The sequence below is a fragment of the Neltuma alba genome, unplaced genomic scaffold (genome assembly GCF_004799145.2).
Source record: "Neltuma alba isolate B1F8T4 unplaced genomic scaffold, ASM479914v2 tig00012745_pilon, whole genome shotgun sequence".
In the NCBI taxonomy this organism is placed as follows: Eukaryota; Viridiplantae; Streptophyta; class Magnoliopsida; order Fabales; family Fabaceae; genus Neltuma; species Neltuma alba.
This window is the reverse complement of record NW_021637161.1, coordinates 154869-181590: the sequence shown is the minus strand read 5'-3', so window position 1 is coordinate 181590 and position 26722 is coordinate 154869. Positions and strand designations below refer to the sequence as shown.

Genomic DNA, 26722 nt, shown 5'->3' with positions numbered 1-26722 from the left:
AATAGAAAAAAACTTCAAACGCACGCAAGCAGCTATTCCTTTGATGTGACAAGATATGATTTAGTTAAATTGGTATTATTAATAATAAAAATATTCATATGATAATGTTAATACATGCGAATACGCTTAGGGGGTAAAAAGAATTATGTCTCAAGTCACATCTATGTTGTTTTCAATTGCAATTTGCCAATAAACAAACCCTCGTCTAAATAATTTGTTTTCAATTATATTTTTAGTTTTTAATATTAGTTGTCCAATTAAAAATTAAAATATATTATGGCAAAAAAAATTAGAATTAAAATATAATTGAAAAAACGGTAATTAATATTGCCGAAAAAATTTAAAATAACCGATAAATAGGCACACATTTTGTTTGATGAACAGTAGTAACGCTTTTTTTTTTTTTGGTGAAGAGTAGACAGTAGTAACGCATTTTTACAATAAAAGCAAATTTTTTTTTGGCCAATAACAATAAAATGAAATGGAGCATGGGATGTTGGCAAAAAAAGAAAAGGGAAATGGAGTATGGGATAATCTTAGCTGTTTAGTTCTCTAGAAAGGGGGTCTCGCAGCGGTGCCTCGTCGGGGGCTTGGGGATTCAGCACTTGTTAGCTGAGCTAGGTTGGAATTTTGTTGAAGAGATTTGCATTTTCATGTCCTATTAATTTCCGCATTTCCGAAGACGATAGACGCTTTAGACTTTCCATATTTACAAAATAGAAAAATTTCAGATTCCATTTGTAAGTTTATATTACTGGGACCTTCGTGGATTAAGAAGGTGAATTGGTGCTACTATCTTTTCTTTGCTTGCACGGTGCAGACTTCGCAGTAAGCTATCATCATGGCAGTGGAATGTTCTGGAATTGCCAAAGATGTTACAGAAGTGAGTTTGCGTACTTTTGATGGTCTCTGATCTCTCTGTCGCGGGCTTTCACGCTTATTTACAGTGTGTTGTACTTTTTCCTATGTTTTTTTCCCCCTTTTCAGTTGATTGGAAAAACCCCATTAGTATATCTTAATAAAATTGCGGATGGTTGTGCGGGCCGGATTGCTGCCAAATTAGAATTGATGGAGCCATGCTCTAGTGTTAAAGACAGGTAGTGGTTTCAATTTTTTTATACCGATATCATCTCGTAGTTTCATGTTTCTTGTACCATTATTGTTTTAATGTTATGAATAGATATAAGTTCCTGTGATTGACAGAATACTCGGCTCTATTGTATCTATATGACATACAGGATCGGTTATAGTATGATAGCTGATGCAGAGGAAAAAGGTCTTATCACACCCGGAAAGGTTGGTATACCCTGATAAAGAACCCTCCTATTTGTGCTTCAAAAATATGTTAAAAGTGTGTGCCTTGAAATAGTATCGGTTGGGAACAAAATGCTGTCACTTTGTGTATCTCGTGTTACTCTGCGAGTTTCAACTGATGTGTCATATGCTAGGAAGTATCTAGTTGTGAGCTCAATTTTTGATAGTCTTTTTGGCGTATCACTTGAGTTGACAATTACTCCTTTTTGTGGATGTGTGGTTTTTATTTTGCTGAAGAGTGTCCTCATTGAGCCAACAAGTGGTAATACTGGCATTGGATTAGCCTTCATGGCAGCAGCAAAAGGTTACAGGCTTATTATTACAATGCCTTCCTCAATGAGTCTTGAAAGAAGAATCATTCTGAAAGCTTTTGGGGCTGAGTTAGTATTGACAGACCCTGCAAAGGGAATGAAAGGTGCAGTTCAGAAAGCTGAAGAAATATTGGCTAAGACCCCTGATGCCTACATGCTTCAACAGTTTGAAAACCCTGCCAATCCCAAGGTAACTAGGCATTTGTTCCATAACGGTTGTGATGGATGCTTGATAAACACTGTTTAAAATATTTTATATAATCTCAGATACATTATGAAACCACTGGCCCGGAGATATGGAAAGGCACTGGAGGGAAAATTGATGCACTTGTATCAGGGATAGGTACTGGTGGTACAGTAACAGGTGCTGGGAAATTTCTTAAAGAACAAAATCCCAACATTAAGGTTGGCTTATTTGTTTGGTGTGCTTAGCAGAATATCTGCACATCCATTTCTTAGAAAATGGAGGATAACTTGTCACTGCTGCAACTATGCGCATTTGTGTTCTGATTGTTTTCCTTCGTTTTTATGTAGTTGTATGGTGTTGAACCTGTTGAAAGTCCTGTGCTCTCCGGAGGAAAGCCTGGTGAGTTATAACCTTGTTATGCTCCTATGTTCCTTTGTTGATAGTTGTCTCTTTAATGTTCTATCACATACAACAAGCCAGAATAATTTTCAATGCATGTTGTTTTTGAATTTGGTTGAAATATTTGTATTCCATGGGATAAGATAAGAGTGTACTAGCTTTTTAAAAGTGACTTCCCTTGAATCACTTTTCAGTGGAACCCCATCCCCGATCCTAACCTTCAGGAACGAGTGAGTTTCTTTTTGTCTTACTTAGATATATTTCTTAGTGAGGTTATCAGTCCGTTTTCCTGATAAAATAACTATGATCGAATTTATTCTTTTCAATTTTTATTTAAACCAATGCATGGTCAGTTGACCACAATGACTCTTGGACTATTCTGTTCTTCATCCAACTTAAAAGTTATCCTGTTAGACAATAAGATGGTTCCTATTTGGCGTTTTTGTTTGTTATCCTCTCTGATAATTTCTATTCTACTAGCTGTTTTCTTCTAATAGAATATTAAATTTGAGAGTAGATGAACTTGCATCTTTAACTGCTGCCAATGTGAAACTTGCGATGGGAATGCCTAGGTCCGCACAAGATTCAAGGGATTGGTGCTGGTTTTGTACCTGGGGTGCTGGAAGTCAGTCTTCTGGATGAAGTTGTTCAAGTAAGTCATTACAACTTCCGACCTATGATTACGTTGCTTAAGAGTTCATGTAATCAAACTTAATACACCTTCAATTTATAAAGATGGATTTGATACTGGTGACTTTTTGTTTTATCATTCTGGAATTATTGAGGCTATGTTGACTTAAGCTAAGATTATTGTTGTACTATTTAAGCTTTTCCCGTTGGAGCACCCATTAAATCAGATTCTAATGGAATATTTTTTTCCCTTCTCTGGTTCAGTACCTAGTTGGATGGCTCTGAAGTCAGGCCTGGCATCAGTTCCACAAATCTTATTGTAACAAATTATGATGGGATATAGAATAAAATTGTAATGCTAATCTATGACATTTCTTCTAATCTGTTATTACTTATTACTGAATTTCATATTTGATTCAATTCTAAATTAAAACTTATAAGTGATTTAGTTTAAAAGAAAAAAGAAGATTGAGGTTGAAGTAATATAAAGATCATCCTATTGCTGAATTTTTGTTGCGGACTGTCAGAGCAGTATGTGATTTGTTAAACTAGACATATGTCATGTGATTTGGCAGATATCAAGTGATGAAGCTATTGATACTGCAAAGTTTCTTGCGCTTAAAGAAGGCCTATTTGTAAGTTCTGAACCTCTAGAACCTGCCGGTAGTGAGCTTGAAGCTTTCTTCAAGGGCTATTTTATAGAACCTCTTTTCCTGGTCTCCTTTTCTCCTTAATTATCTGCTCCTACTGAACCTCGTTGTGTATTGTTGTAGGTGGGAATATCATCCGGAGCTGCAGCTGCTGCTGCCATTAAGATAGCAAAAAGACCAGAAAATGCTGGAAAGCTTATTGTGGTAAGTTGGCTGAAAGTTCTGATGACGAGATTTGAGAGTTACGTAGCTGCTCGTATATTTTCTTAGATAATGCATATTGGCAACCAGAACTTTTGATCTCTTTGACCACATTAGCATGAGAAATCACTGGTTTTGAAGAGTGGAATTACAAGCTCACGTTGGACTGCTTCGCTGAAAATGATTAACAGATGAATTAATGGTGTTCCAGTTTTTCTAGAGAAGAACTAGCAAATAGGACAATTGCGTGCTTCCAAGTTATTGATTGTGATACCTTTGATATGTATGTGCGCGCGCGCTGAATAAACACTATGATGTTGTTTGTCCTATTGTGTGGGTAGGGTGGCTTATACATGAATCTCTGTTTTAAGTACATCCAAAACTTCTGTATGGATGGTTCTAAAGTGGACCAACTATTTCACGAGTTTTGTTGCTTGTGCTCGGGGTAGAATTGATCGTTTATGAATCATACGACTTCCTATAAATCACATACACACACACCCCTTTTGGCACTTATGGTGTGGTTTGACATGGATGCAGGCGGTTTTTCCAAGCTTTGGTGAAAGATACCTGTCCTCTGTGTTGTTTGAGTCAGTCAGGCAGGAGGCTGAAAGCATGACTTTTGAGCCATAAGACGTTCGGATTTGAAGGCTTTGAAGTTACATAGGCTCTGATCCTGGTGCAAGGCTAGGGACTTTCTCGGTATAGTCGTGACTCTGAAATAAAAATTGGTAGAAAAACTATAGCCAAAGGCCCCAAAACTTATGCTGTGTCATATCTTGATTTTCTTTGGCGGTTGAAGTCTGCTTAAATAATGTTAGTTGTGACGTTCTTTTCTTCTAAAAGCGACGCGATAAATGTGGCCAAAAATAAAAGAAAATAAAAGCAACAAGAGAAAATAATGTATTTCTTGAATATTAATTATACATCATCAAATCAATGTGAAGCTTACTTTTCTGTTAGATGACAATCAACACTTTGATCCAAAATTACCTAAAGTCCAGGAGAATGAACGATGGAAACGCACCGGAAGAAAAACTTGCATTGATGATTTTCCATTGCTTCAAAAAACACATCCCAAGCGTGGTGTATGATGCTCCAGCGCCTCCCTTCTCATTGTTCTAATTTTATTTCATACATTAAAATTAGGGGTAGTATAATTAACAACTAATTAGAAGAAATGGTAGTATTCCTCAACGTCCAACAAAAGATAGAATCAATCAAGTCATTTGTCCATGCGAGCCCTCAATTTTTCATTTAGTCCCGCTGCTCACTCATTAATCCCGCATTTACCCCCCAATCAAATCCAAGTTGACTTGACAACGTTGGAAGAGACAAAAAAACATTCGGTGAATTTTTGAAACGCTATTTAATAATGTCCAGTGTATGCGTAAGTAAGATAATCTTCGCAGAAAAAAGGAAAAGGTTACCCTGTTTCGGTGTGCTGCGCATTCTTTACGATTTAACTAGAATTATATAAATGTGTATTTATAGTGTGGACAAAATTTTTTTGTCTTCATGGATTTTTCCAAACATGAATAGTGAGTTGGGTAGATAGGATAAGCCGATAAGGGACTTGCTTTCCACCACCGTCACCTGCACGCCACCCTGGAGCGCACTCACCTTATTAATTTATCCTTCGTTAAACATTAAAATCCCTTCATGTCAAACTCCTTGCAATTTATTGCCATTCACGCCTACCCACCCGTCTACCCCTTTCTTCAATTTTATCTTTTGAAATTTAAAAAAAAAAATCTGAAAGTCCTTTGCTTAGGAGGGAATTTTAGACAACAGGTTGGCCACAGTTTTCCACGTAATCATTTTTATGTTGAGAAAAAAATTGTCCCATTCTTTCATGTTTGCTAAGTTCATTTAAGTTGTGCTTTTTTGTTTTGTTAATATTTATTTGCATTAAATTTTCTTTTCCCTCTAATTCATACTAAATAATATGACTTATTTATTAAATTTCTGTGGAATAAAAAAATTGTTAAAGGTAATTATGAGGAATCATATGGATGGACGTATGTTCATAATGATGCAGCGTGATGATACAGGTGACTGACTTAGGGGAGGAGGAATGTACAGGTAACAGGAGCAGACGGCACAGCAGCGGAGACCATTTTTGATGTCACTCAATGCCCTGAATACCGTCAGCTTTTGTACCCTCTCTTTGCCGACTCCTTCCGGCTTCCGCTGTTTATTACTGTTAGTTTTAAACAATTAATTTATATATAATGAATTTCTTTGATCTTATTTATAGAGAAAAATAAAAAAATATTTTTTATCCTATTCATAGGGTATTGAGAAATTTTTTTTGTATGAATGTATAATTTTACCGTTTATTTATTATTATGTTGAATTTGTTTATATAAAGTATAATATATATTAAATATGGATAAAATTGAGAAGTTGTTGAATTTTAAATAAAAGTCAATAAAGTTTAAGGCTTTTCTTGGTCTATGTAAACTATATTGAACATAACTTATAAATAGGACTAGGAGAATATATTTTTATTTTAAAATATATTTTGCAATAAATGAGAAAAATGTGAAAAAAGGCATATGAAAATATAATGAGAGGTGTGTGATAAAAAAAAAAGAGAATAAGTTATTAAAAATAAAACTATAAAGATAGATTAAATATTGAGATAAATTTAAATAAATTGAATTTTTTCATAAATTTAAGATTTATAAATAGAGGAAGAATAGGGAGTACTTTTATTTTAATTTTTGAAGGAGTGCGCATGCAAACATCTTTCCGCTCACCTCGCTTGCCCCTTCCTCAATCTATTGTCCTTATCCCTTTTTGGTGGTTTTTCTTGGTTTATTTACAACTTTCTTTTGGCATTGTACATGAGATAATGGTTAATTTTAAGATTTTAAAATTAAAATTATATATATAATATTAAAAGACATATTGTGGAGTACTGACGTATCGTCCTTTTTTATTTTGGGAAAATTAGGAAAAAACCATTTGAAATAATTAAGGAATGGTTTTTAAAGAAAGGTGAAGCCATGAAATCCTTTAAACATGATTACTTTGCCCGGTGCAATACATCATTTTTGTACGCAAACGCAGTTATATAGTACTACCTCCTATTTTTAATATAAGATTTAGGGAAAATTGCAAAAAAAAGACTTTGGAATTGCAAAAACGCAGATAGGGACCCTTGACAACTTCACTTTGGGTTTTGACAAGAATAATATGCCCTGAAGTTGTCAAAACCCAAAGTGAAGTTGTCAAGGGTCCCTATCTGCGTTTTTGCAATTCCAAGGTCTTTTTTTGCAATTTCCCCTAAGATTTAGTTAATTAATTTAAAAAATTAAATAAATTAATTATTTATAATAGATAAATACTACATTTTCTAAAATGTTCTTTGTGTTTGAATTACAAATTGATAATATCTCACCAACATATGCATCTATATAGAGATTACTTGAGAAAAAATAAATAAATATTAAAGACAAAGTGGATTGAAGTCTTATATTTATAATTAAATTAAAAATTAAACCAACTCTTATATTAAAAAGAATAATATATAAGAAACTAAATTACACAAAAGAAAAGATACGAATACATGTTTTATGTTATTTTAAGCTCTTGGTGTTAAAAAGCATTTTTTATAAAATATTTAAAGGGATATTTGAATAGAAACAAAATCATAGTTTTAAAAATGCTCTTATAATATACAAAGTAAATATGTAGAGGAGTTTGTCTCTATTTACAGAAAAGTGCTTTTCAAAATTGATTTTGGGATTATCTAAACACCCTCTAAGACATTTTATGTAATTTTAGGAACGATTAATAAATTTTCGCTTAAAATGTTCTTAAAAGTATATTAAAGTTACTTACTTTTCACTTAACAAGTAATTAAACATTTTAAAACATCAGCTTATTATTATTATTATTATTATTATTATTATTATTATTTTAACAAAATCAGCTTATTATTGATGCAGGGCTGTTTTTGACGAAAACAAGAAGAGAGCATTCGCATACCCGTACGGACGGACATATACAAATTGGAGCAGTAACGTGATTTTTTGGTTAAAATTAAGAGACACCTGTAACGCGGGTAGCCGGCAAATTCTTTACCATGTCTGACGTCTCCCATGTGGTGGTCACTCCCTGTGTCCCACCATCCTCTTTCCCTCTCTCTGCCTTTGTTTTTTTTCTTGATCTAACTTCGATTTCCGGGAAAGTAGTTCCCTCCCTCCCACTGTTAACCCCCCCTCCAAACATTCCCCCCTTATCCTGCGCCACCAACTCCCTACTTTACTCTCTCCTTCCCCATGCCTAACCCCACCCTACTGCCCTATGCCCTAGCTCTCCCGGTGCATTTTAGCACCTCTATCCCACGTGTCCTCTGCTTCCCCCTTCCACGTCATCTCTCCCTGTTCTCCTTCCTCCACCCCTCCCCACATTTAGCTTTCATCTCTCCTCCTCTTTCGTCTTTCATCTTCTTTCTTTCTCCATTCTTAGGGTTTCTTTTTCCTCCTCTCCCTCCCGACTACTGAGGTGTGTGGTTCACCCAGTATGGGGTCCATCCCCGATCCCGGCGAGTTGACCGAGCTGGCTCAGCCCAGCTTCGACGAGTTCCAGAGGCAGACCTCTCTCATGACCAGCTGTACTCTCCTCTGGAAGGAGCTCTCCGACCACTTCTTCTCTCTCGAGCAAGACCTTCTCAAGAAATCTCAGGCACTCATGACCAAGATTCAGTCTCTTGACCACCAGACCGAGGAGTCACTTCACCAGCTAGAGAAGCGCGAGGTCACCATCGACGGCAGTGTGGAGATCGCCCTGGGGAATGTCGAGAAGAACAAGGAAGCTGCTCTGCTGGTGCTCCAGAAAGAGGACTCTCGAGGCGGTGATGATGATGAAAACGGAGAGGTTGATAATGGCGACGGCTTGTTGCTCAATTTGAAATCCTTCTGTCTCAGAATGGATGCCTCGGGTTTTTGGGGTTTCGTCGTTGGTAAGAAGAAAGAGTTGGACGCTTTGAGGTCTCAGATGCCTTTGGCTCTGGCTGAGTGTATCGATCCGCCAAAGTTCGTCTTGGAGGCGATATCGGTGGTGTTCCCGGTGGACAAGAGGGGCGACAAGACCGAGAAGAACAACAATAACGATTTGGGTTGGGCTTGTGTGCTGGTGTTGGAGTCACTTATCCCTGTGATGGTCGACCCTGTGATTGGGAAATCCAGGCTTTTGGTGACGCCGACCGTGAAGGAGCGAGCTAAAGAGATTGCTGAGACTTGGAAGGCGAGCTTGGAAGAACGTGGTGGAATCGAGAATGTGAAAACACCTGATGTTCATACATTCTTACAGCATTTGGTGACTTTTGGTATCGTCAAGAAGGAGGACTTGGATTTGTATAGGAAGCTGGTGATTGGTTCCGCATGGAGGAAACAGATGCCCAAACTTGCTGTTTCCCTTGGTCTTGGTGACGAAATGCCCGGTATGCTTGTTTCTTTTTCTAAACGGCAACAATTTCCTGTGCTGTGTCCATACTACTTGTATGTTTCTACCTTTTCTTATGATTCGCTATATATTTGGTCACATTTTATCTTATTCGTAGTCGCAAGAACTTCCATTCTGATTTGATTTGTGAACTATAGTAAGGCTTCAAGTGTAAAGCGAATAATTACTGGAAAATTATCCAGAGTTACGAGAAAAGGATGAAAAGGTAACCCAGATTTCAGTGACCTAATACTCTTCAGTGATGGGTTTAAGATGAGAGCAACTGGTTTTTTGTGGGACTTTTTGGGGCCGAGATGTTACTCTGGCTTCTTTTCTCGTCATCTTCTAGGTTAAGAGAAAAAACATTTTCAGCTTAAATTGCTGAGCTCATGCCTGGATGCATTTCTTGCATGCTTGTTGAATCAGGTTCTTTAGTTCTAGCATATTGGACCAAATTAGAGAATGATTGACTGTGAGCATTCATTTGCCAATTGAAGTCATTAACTTGCGGTTTAGCCATGCTTTTCAGATACTGCTGACCATTTTTTAAGCGATTTAAAGATGTCTGATTATTGCCTTTGATGGAGAGGCCTGTTCTTCCGTGACAGGAAAGGTTTAGGGAAAGGGAATTTGTCCTTAATGTTGTGAATCATTCACCGTGTATATACAAGTTTGAGATAATGTGACTGATGATCTCTGTGGTTCACATGTGATATTGTTTGGAGACTTCGAATCATATAAGGAGGTGGCACTAGTGCCTGCTTAGGGTTTCAATTACTTTTGTAGTCTTTTCCATTACTATCCCGCAATGCTGCTAATTTCACGTTAAAATTGAGTGTTTCTGTTCCTGTTATTGTCGTGTGAGTTGTTGGATTTTTTTAATATATATTTTTTAACCTGCTGGTAATGATGAAGCTGAGCAGAGTCTCTTTACTTTTCCTGCATAAGGAGCATCAGAGCTGTAGCAGTAGGAGCTGCATTCTCGTTGTAAATAGTAAACCAATTTGGTTTTGTTAACGAGATGAATCAATTATCAAGTTGGGCAAAGGGAACAAATTAAATGGTCATTATGTCTCTAAGCATGCTTGTATATGAACTCACTACTTTTCTGTCTCTGTTTTATGCGTATTGGTCTAATTCATCCTGTCCGATATTCAAAACAAATATCTATCTCATATGCAGATTTGATTGGAGAGTTAATCAGCAAGGGCCAGCAACTTGATGCTGTACACTTCACATATGAAGTAGGTCTCGTGGACAAGTTCCCCCCTGTTCCACTGCTGAAGTCATTTCTGAAGGATGCAAAGAAGGCTGCAGCATCGATTCTGGAAGATCCTAATAATGCAGGCCGAGCTGCGGTAATTTCCTCATTATTTACATTAGTAATATATATCTTATCAATGTTTCTGTGTAACTCACTAGTTCAATGTCACCAAAGCAAAACTTTCACCCGTGCAAAATGATGAAAGCAATGTCACTTTTTCCTGCCTATCTTCACATCAAACTATTAAGGTTTGGCCCCGCTGCATAGATAAGATTTCTGTTCTTTTTACCAAGTGAAATTTGAAGTCGAAAGGATGGCGGTGGAAAGTTTTCTTTTTGGGTAAAGTATGCAGTTTAGAAAGTGTGCATTTGGTACTGTTGTTTCTGTTTGATGTGTGTGTGGGGGAGAGGAGGGAGTGCCTTAGTGTTGATATGCTTAAGAGAACTGATGCCAACAGGATTCTTCTCGTCTATGTGTATAGCTTTTTTGATTAGTTGACGGAAAAAGCAGGAACAATTTGGTGCATTTTATGCCTTCTGGGCTTTTAAAACGTGGGTTTACTGTTTTAACTGACATGTATTGTGGTAAAAATCTTCCCAGTACCTAGCTGCCAGGAAAGAGCAGTCTGCTCTCAGGGCTGTCATCAAGTGCATTGAAGAGTACAAACTTGAGAGTGAGTTCCCTCCTGAAAATCTGAAGAAGCGTCTTGAACAATTAGAGAAGGTCAAGATTGAGAAGAAGAAACCAGTAGCAGTCCCTGCCAATAAAAGAACACGAGCAAGCAACAGCAATGGAGGTCCAATGCCTCCAGCCAAAGCTGGCCGTTTGACCAATGCATATGTATCTTCATTCCCTGCTGCTCCAACATTTGTCAGGTCTCCATCTCACGGGCAATACCCAGCTGCTCTTCCGCCATATCCTTCTCCACCTCACATGTATGGCAACAGAAGCCCCCCTGCAAATCCCTATGCCTATTCACCTGAGGCTGCACCAGCACTCACAGGATCATACCCAGCTGCTCCCATGAATTATCCTGCATACGGTGGCTATGGTAATGGTTTGGCACCAGCTTATCAGCAGGCTTACTACCGATAGACATGACAACCCTTTGAAGATAGTAACCACTGATATGACAAACTTTGATCTTATTTACTTTCACAATGTTGTTTGTAATCACTAACCGTTTAACGGTAGCAGTTATGTGTGTTAATCATAACAACTGTCCTGCTTCTTGCTCTGCATGGTGAGAGGCTGTATTTCTAATGTTGATCACGTAGTACTAGGTGATTGTGGAAAGTAACTAGGATGGCCAAGAAACATCAGAAACTCAGTTACCAATATTCTGATCAGTTGTAGAAAGACTTGCTGTTGTTATGTGTTTCCATGTTTACTCTGAGCTCGAACTGGGAAAAGGAAAGGAAGGTAATCTGTTTCTTGGGTGCTGTTGACATTGGCTTAAAATATGTGAAGGAATAATCTGGTCAAAAGTTGAATGCTTTGTTTTTGTTAGATTTTCCACCGGTGTGCATGATTGGTCTTTAGTTCACATACTTATTGGAAATCCAATATGGTCCTGTGGGGTTCTAATATGCTCCTTTATGGATCTACCAGACCAGGATGATGAGGGAAAAGAGTATTCATGGACAGGCTGTGGTTGTAATGGTAGATTATTGCCAGCTAAATGCATTTCGTGGTGTGTTGCATTTAGTGTAATCCTTTCTAATCGCTATGCAAAGCTTGGCAAAGAGGGGTTTTTTTGTTTTTTCAAAGGGAAAAAAAAAATGAAACTCGTCCCCGATCCACGTCAAATTTAACTCGACGCAATTCGGTTCCAAAATTGAGTTGCCTTTTGTAACCCAGAAAGAAAATTGAGTTGCCTTTTACAATGACGTTTTGGGTCGCATCATCCCTCGAGGGCGGTTAGCTCTTGTTTGGATACCTTCACGCTTCGGTGGGAGGAGTGCTTATTCCGTCTAAGCTTATGATGATTCAAGCGGCTTTTATCTTATGTGACCATAATCATCCTCTGAACGGTTAGATATTGAAATCCGTTGAGTTTAAAGAAAACCATAAAAATTTCCACCGAAAGAATAGTCTTCAAAGAAAGCCGGCGATGAGAAGAAAAATGAGAATGGGGTAAAGAAAGGACAGCTAGCTGCCCAAAGCTCATTTGAATTATAATGAAATAGTGATGGAAACTCTTCCAGAACTCATGAGCCTAGATGAGAAGCGTAACTGGTGTTATACTTCAGCCTGACGAATTCGGATCGTGCTTTCCCTGAATTAAAGAAGCAGAGGATTCCCACTTGCAGCCCCTCGCGGTGGGTTGTCATCATAAAAGCATATGAAATTTCAGCCCTAAGCTTCTGCCGAGACAAAGAAACTAGACTCGTGCTGGTGTAGGGGCAACTCTGGCTCAGAGAGCATTAGCTGGTACATTACGTGATGTGCACTCCAAGTAAAGGAGAAGATTGTAGAGTAAGCTTCGTTATTGTTTAGTGATCCTACCATCGCTGATGGCATTAATGTGAAGATTCATGTTAAAGTTGAGAAGACCCAAGAAGAAGGCAATTCAGCCACATTTGACGCAGGGGACCGCTCGGTTAGTTGGCTTCCATAGTGCATCCCATAAACGTGGTTTATTCAAATCTAAAGCTTCAAGTTTGCTCTAATCGAAAAAAAAGAAAAAAGAAAAGAACATTCAGTTGGCGCTCATTCGATTGGCCTCATTCTACATGCGGTGGATATGCATTATTTCACTCACATAGTTGTTCAGGCTGGCAGATCGTTCTTCATAATGAGATTTGGGTTCTCCCTCCACTTCACTTTCACGTTACCATGAAAGCCTACTTGAGACAAAGCTGCGTATAAACGCAATTTTCGTTGCTTGCTTATTTGATTGCTTGTGTCAAATTGGGTTTTGCTCTGCAAATTTCCTGATACAAGAAGGTTGTTTTTGTCTGCATAAAGATTCTTGCGAAAAACATGGGTTGTACTTATATGCGGTTACATTTGATTCTAACCGAACTGAGAAGGTTATCTAGTTAAAGCGCACAAAGCCTGAAGCGTCGATGACAATTCCCAAAAAAAAAAGAAGATTTGCATAGAAAGACTATCTCAAGTTCTCAACCAATATGTTCGATGACCGAAGTATATTACCAAATCTGAGAATCAGACCCACTGATCAGAAACAAGCAAAACCTCCACTTGGGTTCAGCGACACGAAATTAAAGCAACGACATTCCTCGACCGAAAGCGAGAGCCGAGAGGATCAGTCGTTGGCGGTAGCCAATTGCATAGAAAGCAGCTCGTCCTCGGGAATAGTCCTAATATGGCAATCGGATCGAGGGTACGAGGCACACAGGAGGGCGTAGCCACGCTCAACGACGTCGTCGCTAAGCATTCCTTCGCTCTGATCAACGGAGCCGCTGAGGAGGCGAGCGGGGCAAGTCATGCAGACGCCGAGCTTGCAGTCGTGAGGGACTTCCAAGCCGGAGTCCAAGGCCTTGGACAGAATGGTCTCTTCGGGGTCGATTTCCAGCTCCCGCAACTCACCCTGGTGTTCGATTACCACTTTATATGAATGCACAATAGCCGATGGCGCTGGACGATGGCGCTTAGGGTTCAGGTGAAGAGCAGGGGCGGCCGTGGGGTGGTTGTGTTTGGGGAGTGTGGTGGTGAAGGATGGGGATGCTGTGAACCGGAAAGTAGCCATTTTTGGAAGCTGAATGGTGGTGGAAAGGATAAGGTGATAAATCCCCCCCCCCCCTTTCTTTTCTCTTTAACGTCTAAACCTTTTTCTCATATCGTCTCGTCGATCGTCTGAGATCTGCCTTAATAATTTTTTTTTTTTTCCAGAATCAGAAGATAAGAGAAACTGAAGCTAAGGATAGAATTTTTCATCAAGAAATCCAACTTGTTGCCGTCAACTTTGAAGAGACAACTGATTCTAAATATTATTGGCATATCAACAGTAGGTTATTATTATGCGAGTAACAGCCATAAGACTATTAATCAAAATTGATGACAATTTTAAGAATGGATTCTTTAATAAAAAAATATAATAATATTAATTCAAAATTGATCTAGGGACAAATAATATTAATTCAAAATTGATCTAGGGACAAAAAAACTATGCTTTGCTTAATATTGATTTTTAAATTTAAAAAATAAGTGTAAACATTTTGATTAAATTATATATGATTTTTAACATTTAAATCATAGATAAATAACTGCTTATTTTTTAAAATTTGATAATAAAACCATAAAATTATAGTACTAAGTTATAATTTTTTTAGGCAAGAAGAAAAGCTAAAAGATGATAGCAAAGAAAAAAAAAACAGAGATTATCTTGTAATACAAAAACATCAAAACAAGGGGGGGATTGCCTGAATAAGGGAGCAATGTCCATTGTGACGGTATTTCTGTTAGCTTTGGTAGCTTTCCTTGCATATGTCCCCCCCCCCCCCCCCCTTTTGAAGCAGAGCAATCTCAACGCTGTTGTAGGAATGGCATGGTTCCTTTGAGAGCAGGATATACCCCACAAGATTACTCTAAAGCAAGTTAGATAGGATAACAAGGTGTCCTTTGACTGTTCCTCAAAATGATGTTGCTAGGGATTTTAAGATTCCAGTTGAATAGACATTCAACTATGAATTAATTCATCCTATCCAAACCGTCCGCCCTGCTGTATGCTGATTTATTTGGATACATAAAACATTTTTAAAACAATTAAGTGAATGCAAAAACGTTACTTGACATTAGCTTATCTGATAAGATGCAAGCAGTGAACTGGGTTTAAGCCTTTACAACTAAAAGCATACTTAATGTAACGTCCAAGCAAAATGAGAGATCAGGTTTGTCTCTTGATTTGGGTTTTCTAGCATCAACACGAAAATAGTATACTCCATAAAGTAAACTTATTTACGTTTACATCAAAGGTAGAAGCTAAACTCTAAACTCAGAGCAAACTTTAAAATTTACTCCCTCCGTTTCTTATTATAAGAGACAAATAACCAAATTACGTTGATCAAAAAAATAGTTAAAATTAGTTGAGGACAATTAATGTGTAAAAAGTATAATGTTTTTTTCCAACAATGTCCCTATTAATAAGGAGAGAGTATGAGAGAGAACAATTAAATTATTAAAAGAAAGAGAAGTGGGAGGGAGAGAGTATGAGTTGGAGACAAAATAAATAGGGATAAAATAGAAAATCAATACAAAAAAATAGAGACAATTTTTAAGTGTCTCTTATATATGGGAATATGTCATAAATATCAAATGTCTCTTATAATAAAAAACGGAGGGAGTAACCTTTAAACAGAAGGGGGATGCCGCCTTTGCATGAATCTTGCTTCCCTGGAGCCGCATCAGTTTCCACAGGGGAACGATACTTCCCATGAAATTCTGGAACAAGGCTTCCTTGAGAGAGCCGCTTCAACCAAGACTAGTCTCATTACTAATTATAACAATTAATATTCATAATATACGAGTGAGTTTTCCAACGATTGGATTGCACATATAAGTATATCGAAGATTTTATATTTATAATTAAAAAAGCGCGCCTTTTAAAAAGGATATAAATTTCAGCGGAGCTTCACATGGCTGGTCGAGGATCGCTGTCACTTGTTATCAACTGAGACGCAGAGGTGTAATTAGAGAGTTGACTTTTATTCGTCTCTCATCTTTTGATTCGTCATGCTCTTCATATTTTCTCAGGCAACTCAATTACCATCATTTTTACCCAACCTTTGAAAGGAAGTCCCTTGTTGTTTCTTGCGGAAATGCCCGGTTTTCACTCATATAACAGCAACCTTCAAACCAGAAAAAATTGCAAATTTTCAAATTCAAAATTAGACAGTCACCATCAATATTGTCGGAATAATTTATCTTATAAAAACTCTTCGGTTATTTTTGGGTTCCAGTACATTCCTTTTGGAAGCGAACATTTCAGCCGAAAGGAAAAAGATTTTTCAATATGTAATCATGGCTCTTTGGCACTCAAGAGAGCTGAACCAGGACGGAATTTTGTTAAAGAGGTTTAAATTTCCACGGCCTATTAATTTCTGCTTTCGCGAAGACAGCAGAGACTTTAAAATTTCCACATTTATCAAGTACAAAAATTCCAGGTTCCATGTGGTAGTTTATAAAGCTGCCAACTTTGCGGATACACTAATTTTTTGTTTTTGTTTTGCAGACTCTGCAGTAAGCTATCATCATGGCGGTGGAAAGGTCTGTAATTGCAAAAGACGTTACAGAAGTGAGTTTGCGTACCTTGATGGGCTCCGAATTCTCTTTCACGGGCTTTCCCCCTTTATTACAGTGTTTTGCCTTTTCTTGCTTTAGTTAATTGGCAACACCCCATTGGTATATCTTAATAAAGTTGCGGATGGTTGTGTGGCCCGGATTGCTGCCAAACTAGAATCGATGGAGCCATGCTCTAGTGTTAAAGACAGGTAGTGGTTTCAGTTCTTTAAACCGATATAATCTTGTAGTTTCATGTTTCTCCTAGCATTATTGTTAAATTTTTATGAGTAGGCATAGGTTCCTGAGATTGATAGAATGCTTGATTCTATTGTATCTATTTGAGTTACAGGATCGGTTATAGTATGATAGCTGATGCAGAGGAAAAAGGTCTTATCACACCCGGGAAGGTTGGTATACCTTGACAGAGAATCCTCCCAAGGGTTGGGCTTTGAAACACCCAGTTTGTAATGGCATAGTAAAAGTGTGCGCCTTAGAATAGTATCAGTTGGGAACAAAATGCTGTCACTTTATGTACATCTTGAGTTGACAACTATTCCTTTCTGTGGATGTGTGTTTTTCATTTTGCTGAAGAGTGTCCTCATTGAAGTAACAAGTGGTAATACTGGCATTGGATTAGCCTTCATAGCAGCAGCAAGAGGTTACAGGCTTATTATTGTAATGCCTGCTTCAATGACTCTTGAAAGAAGAATCGTTATGAAAGCTTTAGGGGCTGAGTTGGTACTGACAGACCCTGAAATTGGTCTCAAAGGTGCATTTCAGAAAGGTGAAGATATATTGGCTAACACGCCTGATGCTTACATGCTTCGACAGTTTGAAAATCCCGCCAATCCAAAGGTATCTATCTGTCCTGTAATGGTTGTGATGGATGCTTGACAATCACTAATCTAAAATATTTTATATCATTTTAGATACATTATGAAACCACTGGCCCAGAGATATGGAAAGGCACCGGAGGGAAAATTGATGCACTTGTAGCAGGGATAGGTACTGGTGGTACAATAACAGGTGCTGGGAAATTTCTTAAAGAACAAAATCCCAACATTAAGGTTAGCTTATTCGTTTGATGTGCTTAGTGGTATATCTAAAACATTAATTTCTTAGAAAATGGAGGATAACTTGTCACAGCTGCAACTATTTCATGCATTTGTGTTCTCATTGTTTTCCTTTCTCCTTTATGTAGGTGTATGGTGTTGAACCTACTGAAAGTCCTGTGCTCGCTGGAGGAAAGCCTGGTGAGTTATAACCTTTGTGATGCTCCTTTGTTCCGTTGTGTCTATTTGGCTTTTTAATATCTATCACGTACAAGCCATAATAATTTTGCCTTGAATCTTGCTTTTGAGTTTGATTGAGAAGCATCTAGTCATTTGTATACCATGGGATTAGAGTATATTAGCCTTTCAAAAGTGATTTCCTAGGAACTACTTCTCAATTGAACCCCATTCCTTTTGCTAACCTTCAGGAAGGAGTGGGCTTCCTTTTGTCCTATTTAGCTATATTATTCAGTGAGATTATTAGTTCACTTTCCTGATAACACAAAAATGATTGAATTTATACTTTGGAATTTTTATTTACACCAATTCTTGGTCACTTGACCACAATGACTCTTGGAATATTATGTTCTTTCTTCAACAAAAGTTATCCCTTTGGACAAAAAGTAGATTCCTATTTGGTTTCTTTGCTTGTTATTCCCTCTGATAATTTCTATTGTATTAGCACTTTTCTCCTAATAGAGCATTACAGTAGAAGAGCTCGAGTCTTTAGCTGTTGCTAATGTGAAATTTGCCTTGTTGAATGCCTAGGTTCTCACAGGATTCAAGGGATTGGTGCTGGTTTTATACCTGCGGTGATGGAAGTCAGTCTTCTAGATGGAGTTGTTCATGTAAGTCTTCACAACTTTTGAACTAAGATTACGCTGCTCTAGAGTTCATGTAATCAAACTTAATACACTTTCAGTTTGTAAAGGTGGAGTTGATACTGGTGACTTTTTGTTTTATCATTTTGGAACTATTGAGGCAATGTTGACTTAAGCAAAGCTGATTGTTGTATTAATCAAGCTTTTCCCATTGGAGTACCCATTTAATCAATTTCTGATGGTATATTACTTCGTATTATGACTATTCTCTTCGCTGGTTTTGTCACTAGTGGTACGGCTCTGAAGTCAGACCTGGCATCAGAGCCACAAATGTAATTATGGGAGATTTTGATGGGATAGACGATAATATGGTAATACTAATATACGATGATTCTTCTAACATGTCATAATTGAATTTGGTATTGGATTCAATTCTAAATTCAGTCTTATTGTGGGTCTAGTTTGAAAGAAAAAAAGAAGACCGATGTTGAAGAATCATTAGAAAGATCATCCTATTGCAGAATTTTTGTTTTGGACAGTCGGAAAAGTATGTAATTTGTTAAACTTGAGATATGTGATTTTGCAGGCATCAACCGCTGAAGCTATTGAGACTGCAAAGCTTCTTGCACTTAAAGAAGGCCTACTTGTAAGTTCTGAGCCTCTAGAACCTGCCAGCAGTGAGCTTGAAGCAGTCCTTTAGGGCTATTTTATTGTACCTTTTTCTGGTTCAAACTTTTTTTCCCCTTTCAAATATCTGTGTCCATTCAACTTCGTTGGGTATTGTTGTAGGTGGGGCTATCCTCTGGAGCTGCTGCAGCCGCTGCAATTAAGGTAGCAAAAAAACCAGAAAATGCCGGAAAGCTTATTGTGGTAAGTTTACTGAAAATTCCGGTGAAGATATTTACAAGTCGCAGAGGTGCTCGTATATTTTCATGGATAATGGTTGGTTTTGAAGAATGGATAGGGCAAGTTCACCTTGGACTACTCAGCTGAAAAAGATTAACAGATGAATTAATATTGCTCCAGTTTTTCTGAAGCTAAACCATGCTTCCAAATTATTGGTTGTGATGCTTTAAAATTTGGGAGATATATGCTTTAAAGTGTGGAATAATATGGCTTTCAGTATATACATATATGTTGATTTTATTGATTCATTTTACTGGCATGATACTGCTCTCTGGATGGGTGGTTCAATAAATTCATATACTACCTCCGGTCCTAATTATAAAAGCCAGTTGACTAATTTGAGGAGATTAAGGAAGTAAATTAAGTTAGTTATTTGTCCTAAATAGGTGTTGTCTTTCCTAAAATATCCTTGCTAATCAAGTGTATTGACTAGAACTATCATTATTAGAAGGGCTACTTTAAAAAAAAAAATGTATAAATATGAGAGACAAAATGGATTGAGGTCTTATATTTAGAACCAAAATAAAAGTCATACAGGGTTTTATATTGAGGACAGAGGTAGTATATTGAGTGACCGAGATTACAGCGTTTGTTTTAGAGTTAAAAGAAAGTTACACATTTTTTACTCTTAATGTGCGGTTTGATACGGATGCAGGTGCTTTTTCCAAGTTGTGGTGAGAGATATCTGTCGTCTGTGTTGTTTGAGTCAGTCAGACAGGAAGCGGAAAGTATGACCTTTGAGTCATAAAACTTTTGGATTTCAAGGCTTTGAAGCTTCTTCAGTTTCTGATCTTTGTGCATAGCTTATGGTTCTTCTGTTATGGTTGTGATTCTGAAATAAAAAACCAACTGTAGCCAAAGGCCCCAAAACTTTTGTAGTCTCAGTATTTTGATTGTCTTTGGCAGTTTGAGGCTGTTGGAATAATGTTTGTTGTAATCTTGTTTTCATCCAAAAGTAACAAAATAAATGGGGCCATAAAGGAAACTAAAAGCTACAAAAGAAAATTGTGTAATTCTTGAATGTCAATTGTGCGTCGCAAAACCAATATGAGGCTTTTTTTTTTTGTTTACCATCTAAAATTACCTAAAGTCCAGTAGAATGATCGAAATGAAATAGAAAAATAAATGATATTTTGGTGATTTTATTTAATCCTAGTTTAGTCCCTTAATTATATTTTATATTTTTTTCCCTTCTAAAATTCCTTGATTCATATAACTCAAAATTGTTACCATCTCCAGCATATAAAGTAGCCTTAATATGAACTGTATATATAAATATATCAGCTGCCTTCTTAATGTCTCTTGGAATACTAACAAACTCTACATGATTGGCTTTTTCCACACAATTTTGTTTAATTCAAATCTCACCTGTGTAAGAAAAATAATGTGTTAGAACATTTTTTTTTTTTCAATACAAACTGATTGTGTGCATGTATGTGAATTATACACATCAAACTATCAAAGAAGAAGTTGGGCGACGACCAAATCATTAGTCAACATGATTTTTTTTAGATATAAAAACGTCTAGATGAATTAAATCTCAAAAGCTTATTAGATCAGCATATGTTTCTTACAGACATATTTACAAATTATCTGTTAATAAAGTCTTCGCATCAACAAGACCTTGTGACAACTCCTTATCCAGCATGGTTGATTAGTTGACCTTCTTCCTCCCAAGTTCCAAGGAGGCCCGCCTGCGATTCCGCTTGTTAAGGCTTGGCAAAAATCAACATAAAATCTTGCTCTATTATTTCCCCGAAACCATTTTTGTAATATATAGCCGGCGTTCAGAGCGCCACCTTCTTTTGCCTCCTATATTTTTATTCTTTCATCTAGATCACCGACCACCACCATCCTCTTCTGCCTTTTGGGTTGTGCATTATTTTAAGTAAAAGACCCCAATAAAGAAATTAATTACTAATAGATGGGTTTTCTAAAATTGTGTTATTATTAGCAGGCCTCGTAAAGATTTTGCAAAATGAAAATACACGTTAGATAAATTGTAAATTTTCCAATTGACTCACAAATATTGGAGGAAGACTTGTACCCAGCACCGTATGAAAAAAGAAAAAAAAATTGCACAAATTCTTTTTCAAAATTCTGATGATTTTTTATGTACTTTTATAAAGCTTCCCTGCATTGTCCCCCCTTTATTTTATGTGGACAGAGAGAGATGGAAGATTTCGAATTCGATATATTCTTATCTTTCCTTTGTTTTAATCGCCACCACGAGCAGGCATATGCTTTCCATCAAGATGAGCTGTATCATTATCATTTGTGCATTGTTGACTAAATTATTGCTATAAATAGTGTCGCGTTCCTCTTACCGAAAAGGGATCAACAGCATCTCGTGGAAATAGCATATATATAGAAGAAGTGATAAATTTATCGGGAAAAAAAAGAAGTGATAAACAGGGGAGGTTTAAGCTGGAAGCTGGACTTCACTGGGCCGTCCCTAGATCGTTGTCCATTGTCGTCGGTTGCGACGTAGTGTGGTTAGAGAGTTTGGCTTCAATTCCTTTCTCATCTTCGATTAATTATCCTCTTTATTATTATTATTATTTTCAATAGTAAGCATCTTGATTAGCGTCATTTTTACCGAATCTTTGAAAGGAAGTTCCTGTTTGTTTTCCACTAGTTACTTAAGTGCTCGCTTTTCATTCATATACCAGTGACCTTCAAACCCAGACGAATTAAAATAAAAATCTTGTTACTGTCACCATCAATATCGACCGGTGCCAATACGTTCAAGTTGGAAGTGAATGTTTCAGCTGAAATGAAGAAGATTTTTCTATCTGTAATCCTAGCTGTTTGGTACTCTAGATGGGTGGCGTCATGGGGACAGCAACTGTGGAGGGTTAGCATTTGTTAGTGGCTGAACTAGGTTGAAATTTTGTTGAAGAGGTTTGAATTTTCATGGCCCATATTTTTTTGCATTCGCGAGGGCAACAGAAACTTTAGTATTTCCATATTTACAAACTATAAAAATTTCATATCCCATTTGGTGGTTTATAGAACTGTCAGCTTTATTGTGGATTAAAGAACTGCATTGGTACTATTTTTTTTCTTTCTTTTTTTACTTTTTTTTTTTGGCAGACTCTGCAGTAAGTTATCATCATGGCGGTGGAAAGGTCTGGAATTGCCAAAGATGTTACAGAAGTGAGTTTGAGTACCTTGACGGTCCCTGATTTCTCTTTCACGGGCTTTTCCCCTTATTTGTCGTGTTTCGTCTTTTTTCTTTTTCAGTTGGTTGGCAAAACCCCATTAGTATACCTTAATAAAGTTGTGGATGGCTGTGTGGGCCGGATTGCTGCCAAACTAGAATTGATGGAACCATGCTCTAGTGTTAAAGACAGGTAGAGGTTTCAGTTTTTAAAACCGATAGATAATCGTGGTTTCATGTTTTTTCTAGCATTATTGTTTAATTTTCATATACAGGTATAGGTTCCTGTGATTGATAGAATACTTGACTATACTGTATCTATATCACTTACAGGATCGGCTATAGTATGATTATTGATGCAGAGGAGAAAGGTCTTATCGCACCCGGAAAGGTTGGTATATGTACCTTGATAAAGAGCCCTCCCGAAGGGTGAAGCCAAGTTTCTAATAATATGGTAGAAGTTGTACCTTAGAATAGTATCAGTTGGAAGAAAAATGCTGTAACTTTATGTTTCTCTTCAGTTGACAACTATTCCTTTTCGTGGATGTGTTTTTCATTTTGCTAAAGAGTGTCCTCGTTGAAGTAACAAGTGGTAATACTGGCATTGGATTAGCCTTCATGGCAGCGGCAAAAGGTTACAGGCTTATTATTGTAATGCCTGCTTCAAATACTCTTGAAAGAAGAATCGTTATGAAAGCTTTAGGGGCTGAGTTGATACTGTCAGACCCTGAAAAGGGAATAGATGGTGCATTTCAGAAAGGTGAAGAAATATTTGCTAAGACACCTGATGCCTACATGCTTCGACAGTTTGAAAATCCTGCCAATCCCAAGGTATCTAGGCATCTGTTCCGTAATGATTGTGATGGATGCTTGACAAACACTGTTTAAAATATTTGATATCGTTTCAGATACATTATGAAACTACTGGCCCAGAGATTTGGAAAGCCACTGAAGGGAGAATCGACGCATTTGTAGCAGGAATAGGTACTGGTGGCACAATAACAGGTTCTGGGAAATTTCTTAAAGAACAAAATCCCAACATTAAGGTTAGTTTATTTGTTTGATGTGCATAGCAGAACGTCTGCACATCCGTTTCTTATAAAATGGAGGATAACTTGTCACTACTGCAACTATGTGATGCATTTGTGTTCTCATTGTTTTCCTTTCTCCGTTATGTAGGTGTATGGTGTTGAACCTGCTGAAAGCGCCGTGCTTTCTGGTGGACAGCCTGGTGAGTTATAACATTTGTTATGCTCCTTCTTTGTTTCTTTGTTGATATTTGACTTTTAAATATTCTATCACATACAACAACCATAATTTTTCCTCGCATGTTGCTTTTGAAGTTGATTGAATAGCATCTAGGCATCTGCATGCTATGGAATTATAGCATATTATTCTGTTAAAAGTGATTTCCTTGGACCTGCTATTCAACCAAACCCTATCCCTGTTCCTAACCTTTATGAAGGAGTGGGTTTCCTTTTATCCTACCTGATTTACCTGTCCGCCTTCCTGATAAATAAACAATAGATATATTTATTCTTTTGAGTTTTTAACACCAATTCTTGGTCACTTGATCATAATGACTCTTGGACTATTCTGTTTTTCTCAACTTAAAAGTTAACAACCAGTTCCTTTTTTTCTTTTTTTGGGTTTGGTAACCAATAGGTAATATTTATTCTATTAACAGTTTTTTCCTGATAGAACATTAGAGCTGAAGAGCTTGAGTCTTTAACTGTTCCCAATGTGAAATTTGCTTTGTTGAATGCCTAGGTTCTCACAGGATTCAAGGGATTGGTGCTGGGTTTATTCCTGCGGTGCTGGATGTCAGTCTTCTCGACGGAGTTGTGCAAGTAAGTTTTTACAACTTTTGAACTAAGATTACGCTGCTCTAGAGTTCATGTAATCAAACTTAATACACTTTCAGTTTGTGAAGGTGGATTTGATACTGGTGACTTTTTGTTTTATCATTTTGGAAATATCGAGGCAATATTGCCTTAAGCAGAGCTGATTGTTGAACTAATCAAGCTTTTCCCTTGGAGCACCCATTAAATCAATATCTAATGGTTTAATTTTCCTATATATGCATTATGATTATTTCCTTCTCTGGTTTACTCCCTAGCTGGACGGCTCCGAACTCAGACCTGGCATCAAAGTCACAATGTCAAATTATTAAGGACTTTGGTCCCGAATTGAAACTAAATTCATTCGGTCTCAAACTGTCATTCTTCCTTCTAAATTCACTCTTATAAGATCAAAATGAAAATGAAATATGAATGAAAGGTCATCCTATTGCAGAAATTTTGGTTTGGATGGGGGCAACAGTATGCGATCTGTTAAAGTTGAGATGCATGTCATGTGATTTGGCAGGTATCCAGCGATGAAGCTATTGAGACTGCAAAGCTACTTGCAGTGAAAGAAGGCCTATTTGTAAGTTCTGAACCTCTAAAACCTGCTAGCTGTGAGCTTGAGGCAGTCCTTTAGGGCCATTTTGTTGTCCCTTTTTCTATTTCCTTTTAAATATTTGTGTTCAGTGAACCTCATTGGGTACTGTGTAGGTTGGAATATCATCTGGAGCTGCAGCAGCCGCCGCAATTAAGGTAGCAAAAAGACCAGAAAATGCCGGAAAGCTTATTGTAGTAAGTTGACTGAACCTTGTGGTGAATAGATTTATAAATTACGAAGGTGCTCATGTATATTCATGGATTAAGTATATTGACGCCCACAAGTAATGTGATATATTTATAACTTATAAACAGTACGATTTCTAATAAATTTTATATATTGATTTTATTGATTCATTTCACATGCCTGATTCTGCTCTCTAGATCGGTGGCTCAATAACTTAATGTATATTTTGAGTGACTGAGATTACAGCGTTTTAGAGTTAAAAGAAAGTTACATGTGACATGGATGGATGCAGGTGATTTTTCCAAGCTGTGGTGAGAGATACCTGTCGTCTGTGTTGTTTGAGTCGATCAGACAGGAAGCTGAAACCATGACTTTTGAGTCATAAAATCTGGATATCAAAGCTTTGAAGCTACTTAACTTCTGATCCTGGTGCCATGCTGGTGCCTCTCCCAATGTCGTGGTCGTGATTCTGATAAATTCGTTGAAAAACTGTAGCCAAAAAAGCCCCCAAACTTGTAGCGTCATATTTGATTTTCTTTGACAGTTTGATTCTGTTTCAATATTGCTGAATATTGCTGTTTATAATCTTATTTTCTTCTAAAAGCAACAAAGGAAATGTGGCAATGAAAGAAAAATTGAGATTTCTTCTGAAATTTTATTCTTCTCTTTTAAATTTATTTGCGTGACTTTTTAAATCTTACTTATTACTTTTAATTTTACTTTACTTCGATGTAGAAATTGATTTTGAAATTAGTAACATGTTTTTCCCGACTAATACTTGCAATAAAATGCTTAGTGAAAAACTAAAATGGTCTCATGACTCAATGGCAGAATAAAATCAAGTTAATAATTAGATTAGAGTGAATTGGGTAAAAATAAAATTCAGGTTAAATATTAATAGATTGAATTATATTTAAATGAGATTAAAAGACTATAAAATTCAAAATTAAATGATAAATTAAATTGAAATAGAAAGAAATATATGTTAAGGGATCAATTTAAATTAACTGGCAAAAATAATGTGTTTTAACTGGCAAAAATATATTTTCCCCCCTCCAAAGTTCCTTTGACCAACAACCCCGAATCACTACCATCCCCTGTTTCTACGCTTCCAGTTCCTCGAGGCAGAACATGAATTCCCTTGCAAATATTATGACCAGATATGTCTTATAAAAGAACACTGCCGCACAGGGCAGAGTCGAATCAGACAATTAATTAAGCACATTGTGGAAATACCGCTACAAAATGTGATGATCACCCACATGGTGTAGTTCTCAAAGCCCCATCTTTTGCCCCTCCCTGTAGAACCACACCCTCTCGACTCCTTCATTTGCTAAAATCGCCAGGGTTTATTATTATTATTACCCAGATAAGCGCAAGACCCTCCTTTGACTCATTTGAAACTTAGGGCTAGGGATGACTGAACTGAACAGTTTTAGTATAACTGAACGGCCAATATTTGGTGCACTAATCCAGAGCAAGAGTAGAACCAT

At 37.1% G+C, this 26722-nt stretch overlaps 5 protein-coding genes and 1 long non-coding RNA gene across 11 annotated transcripts; 4 read left to right on the top strand and 2 right to left on the bottom strand.

The window, feature by feature from the left end:
* The first annotated feature begins 515 nt into the window (after positions 1-515).
* On the top strand, positions 516-4537 carry LOC114730601 (cysteine synthase). The gene is made up of 10 exons (XM_028917699.1): positions 516-883; positions 988-1097; positions 1239-1296; positions 1552-1815; positions 1893-2030; positions 2160-2211; positions 2784-2863; positions 3417-3476; positions 3615-3695; positions 4233-4537. The coding sequence occupies exons 1-10, from the start codon at positions 842-844 to the stop codon at positions 4323-4325; spliced, it is 978 nt and encodes a 325-aa protein (XP_028773532.1). The 5' UTR covers positions 516-841; the 3' UTR covers positions 4326-4537.
* LOC114730609 (uncharacterized) lies at positions 1670-12093 on the bottom strand. Its single transcript, XR_003738845.1, has 3 exons — positions 11573-12093; positions 5633-5644; positions 1670-1681 (listed from the first exon to the last, which is right to left on the bottom strand). It is a non-coding gene; the product is annotated as an uncharacterized LOC114730609 (long non-coding RNA).
* On the top strand, positions 8170-11855 carry LOC114730600 (FRIGIDA-like protein 4a). The gene is made up of 3 exons (XM_028917698.1): positions 8170-9147; positions 10332-10507; positions 11014-11855. Exons 1-3 carry the CDS (start codon positions 8229-8231, stop codon positions 11506-11508), a joined length of 1590 nt encoding a protein of 529 aa, XP_028773531.1. The 5' UTR covers positions 8170-8228; the 3' UTR covers positions 11509-11855.
* A 1310-nt stretch (positions 12094-13403) lies between the features above and the next one.
* LOC114730608 (ferredoxin C 1, chloroplastic) lies at positions 13404-14184 on the bottom strand. Its single transcript, XM_028917715.1, has one exon. The coding sequence runs from the start codon at positions 14126-14128 to the stop codon at positions 13685-13687; it is 444 nt and encodes a 147-aa protein (XP_028773548.1). The 5' UTR covers positions 14129-14184; the 3' UTR covers positions 13404-13684.
* Positions 14185-16098: 1914 nt separating this feature from the next.
* LOC114730604 (cysteine synthase-like) lies at positions 16099-20502 on the top strand. Of its 2 annotated transcripts, none has more exons than XM_028917705.1 (11): positions 16099-16451; positions 16610-16672; positions 16759-16868; positions 17009-17066; positions 17251-17514; positions 17589-17726; positions 17861-17912; positions 18480-18559; positions 19119-19178; positions 19322-19402; positions 20094-20502. In XM_028917705.1, exons 2-11 carry the CDS (start codon positions 16631-16633, stop codon positions 20184-20186), a joined length of 978 nt encoding a protein of 325 aa, XP_028773538.1. In that variant the 5' UTR covers positions 16099-16451; positions 16610-16630; the 3' UTR covers positions 20187-20502. The 2 variants fall into 2 exon arrangements, with proteins under 2 accessions (XP_028773538.1, XP_028773539.1); XM_028917706.1 differs by having other exon boundaries at positions 16099-16526.
* Positions 20503-21837: 1335 nt separating this feature from the next.
* LOC114730602 (cysteine synthase) lies at positions 21838-25902 on the top strand. 5 transcript variants are annotated; one of them, XM_028917700.1, is made up of 11 exons: positions 21838-21933; positions 22535-22597; positions 22685-22794; positions 22935-22992; positions 23169-23432; positions 23510-23647; positions 23781-23832; positions 24372-24451; positions 24969-25028; positions 25157-25237; positions 25522-25902. In XM_028917700.1, the coding sequence occupies exons 2-11, from the start codon at positions 22556-22558 to the stop codon at positions 25612-25614; spliced, it is 978 nt and encodes a 325-aa protein (XP_028773533.1). In that variant the 5' UTR covers positions 21838-21933; positions 22535-22555; the 3' UTR covers positions 25615-25902. The 5 variants fall into 5 exon arrangements, with proteins under 5 accessions (XP_028773533.1, XP_028773536.1, XP_028773537.1 ...); XM_028917703.1 differs by having other exon boundaries at positions 21838-21941; XM_028917702.1 differs by lacking the exon at positions 21838-21933 and adding an exon at positions 21998-22322.
* Positions 25903-26722: the final 820 nt, after the last annotated feature.

What these genes read in the sequence shown, in the direction of transcription:
- LOC114730601 (XM_028917699.1), top strand. Translation starts at nt 842, where the DNA reads ATGGCAGTGGAATGTTCTGGAATTGCCAAAGATGTTACAGAA. An exon ending in TGCTCTAGTGTTAAAGACAG is followed by an intron (nt 1,098 to 1,238) that starts GTAGTGGTTTCA and finishes TATGACATACAG; the next exon opens with GATCGGTTATAGTATGATAG. An exon ending in CGCTTAAAGAAGGCCTATTT is followed by an intron (nt 3,477 to 3,614) that starts GTAAGTTCTGAA and finishes GTATTGTTGTAG; the next exon opens with GTGGGAATATCATCCGGAGC.
- LOC114730600 (XM_028917698.1), top strand. Translation starts at nt 8,229, where the DNA reads ATGGGGTCCATCCCCGATCCCGGCGAGTTGACCGAGCTGGCTCAGCCC. An exon ending in TCTTGGTGACGAAATGCCCG is followed by an intron (nt 9,148 to 10,331) that starts GTATGCTTGTTT and finishes TCTCATATGCAG; the next exon opens with ATTTGATTGGAGAGTTAATC. An exon ending in ATAATGCAGGCCGAGCTGCG is followed by an intron (nt 10,508 to 11,013) that starts GTAATTTCCTCA and finishes AAATCTTCCCAG; the next exon opens with TACCTAGCTGCCAGGAAAGA.
- LOC114730608 (XM_028917715.1), bottom strand. Translation starts at nt 14,128, where the DNA reads ATGGCTACTTTCCGGTTCACAGCATCCCCATCCTTCACCACCACACTC.
- LOC114730604 (XM_028917705.1), top strand. Translation starts at nt 16,631, where the DNA reads ATGGCGGTGGAAAGGTCTGTAATTGCAAAAGACGTTACAGAA. An exon ending in TGCTCTAGTGTTAAAGACAG is followed by an intron (nt 16,869 to 17,008) that starts GTAGTGGTTTCA and finishes TTTGAGTTACAG; the next exon opens with GATCGGTTATAGTATGATAG. An exon ending in AACAAAATCCCAACATTAAG is followed by an intron (nt 17,727 to 17,860) that starts GTTAGCTTATTC and finishes TCCTTTATGTAG; the next exon opens with GTGTATGGTGTTGAACCTAC.
- LOC114730602 (XM_028917700.1), top strand. Translation starts at nt 22,556, where the DNA reads ATGGCGGTGGAAAGGTCTGGAATTGCCAAAGATGTTACAGAA. An exon ending in GTCTTATCGCACCCGGAAAG is followed by an intron (nt 22,993 to 23,168) that starts GTTGGTATATGT and finishes ATTTTGCTAAAG; the next exon opens with AGTGTCCTCGTTGAAGTAAC. An exon ending in GCTTTCTGGTGGACAGCCTG is followed by an intron (nt 23,833 to 24,371) that starts GTGAGTTATAAC and finishes TTGAATGCCTAG; the next exon opens with GTTCTCACAGGATTCAAGGG.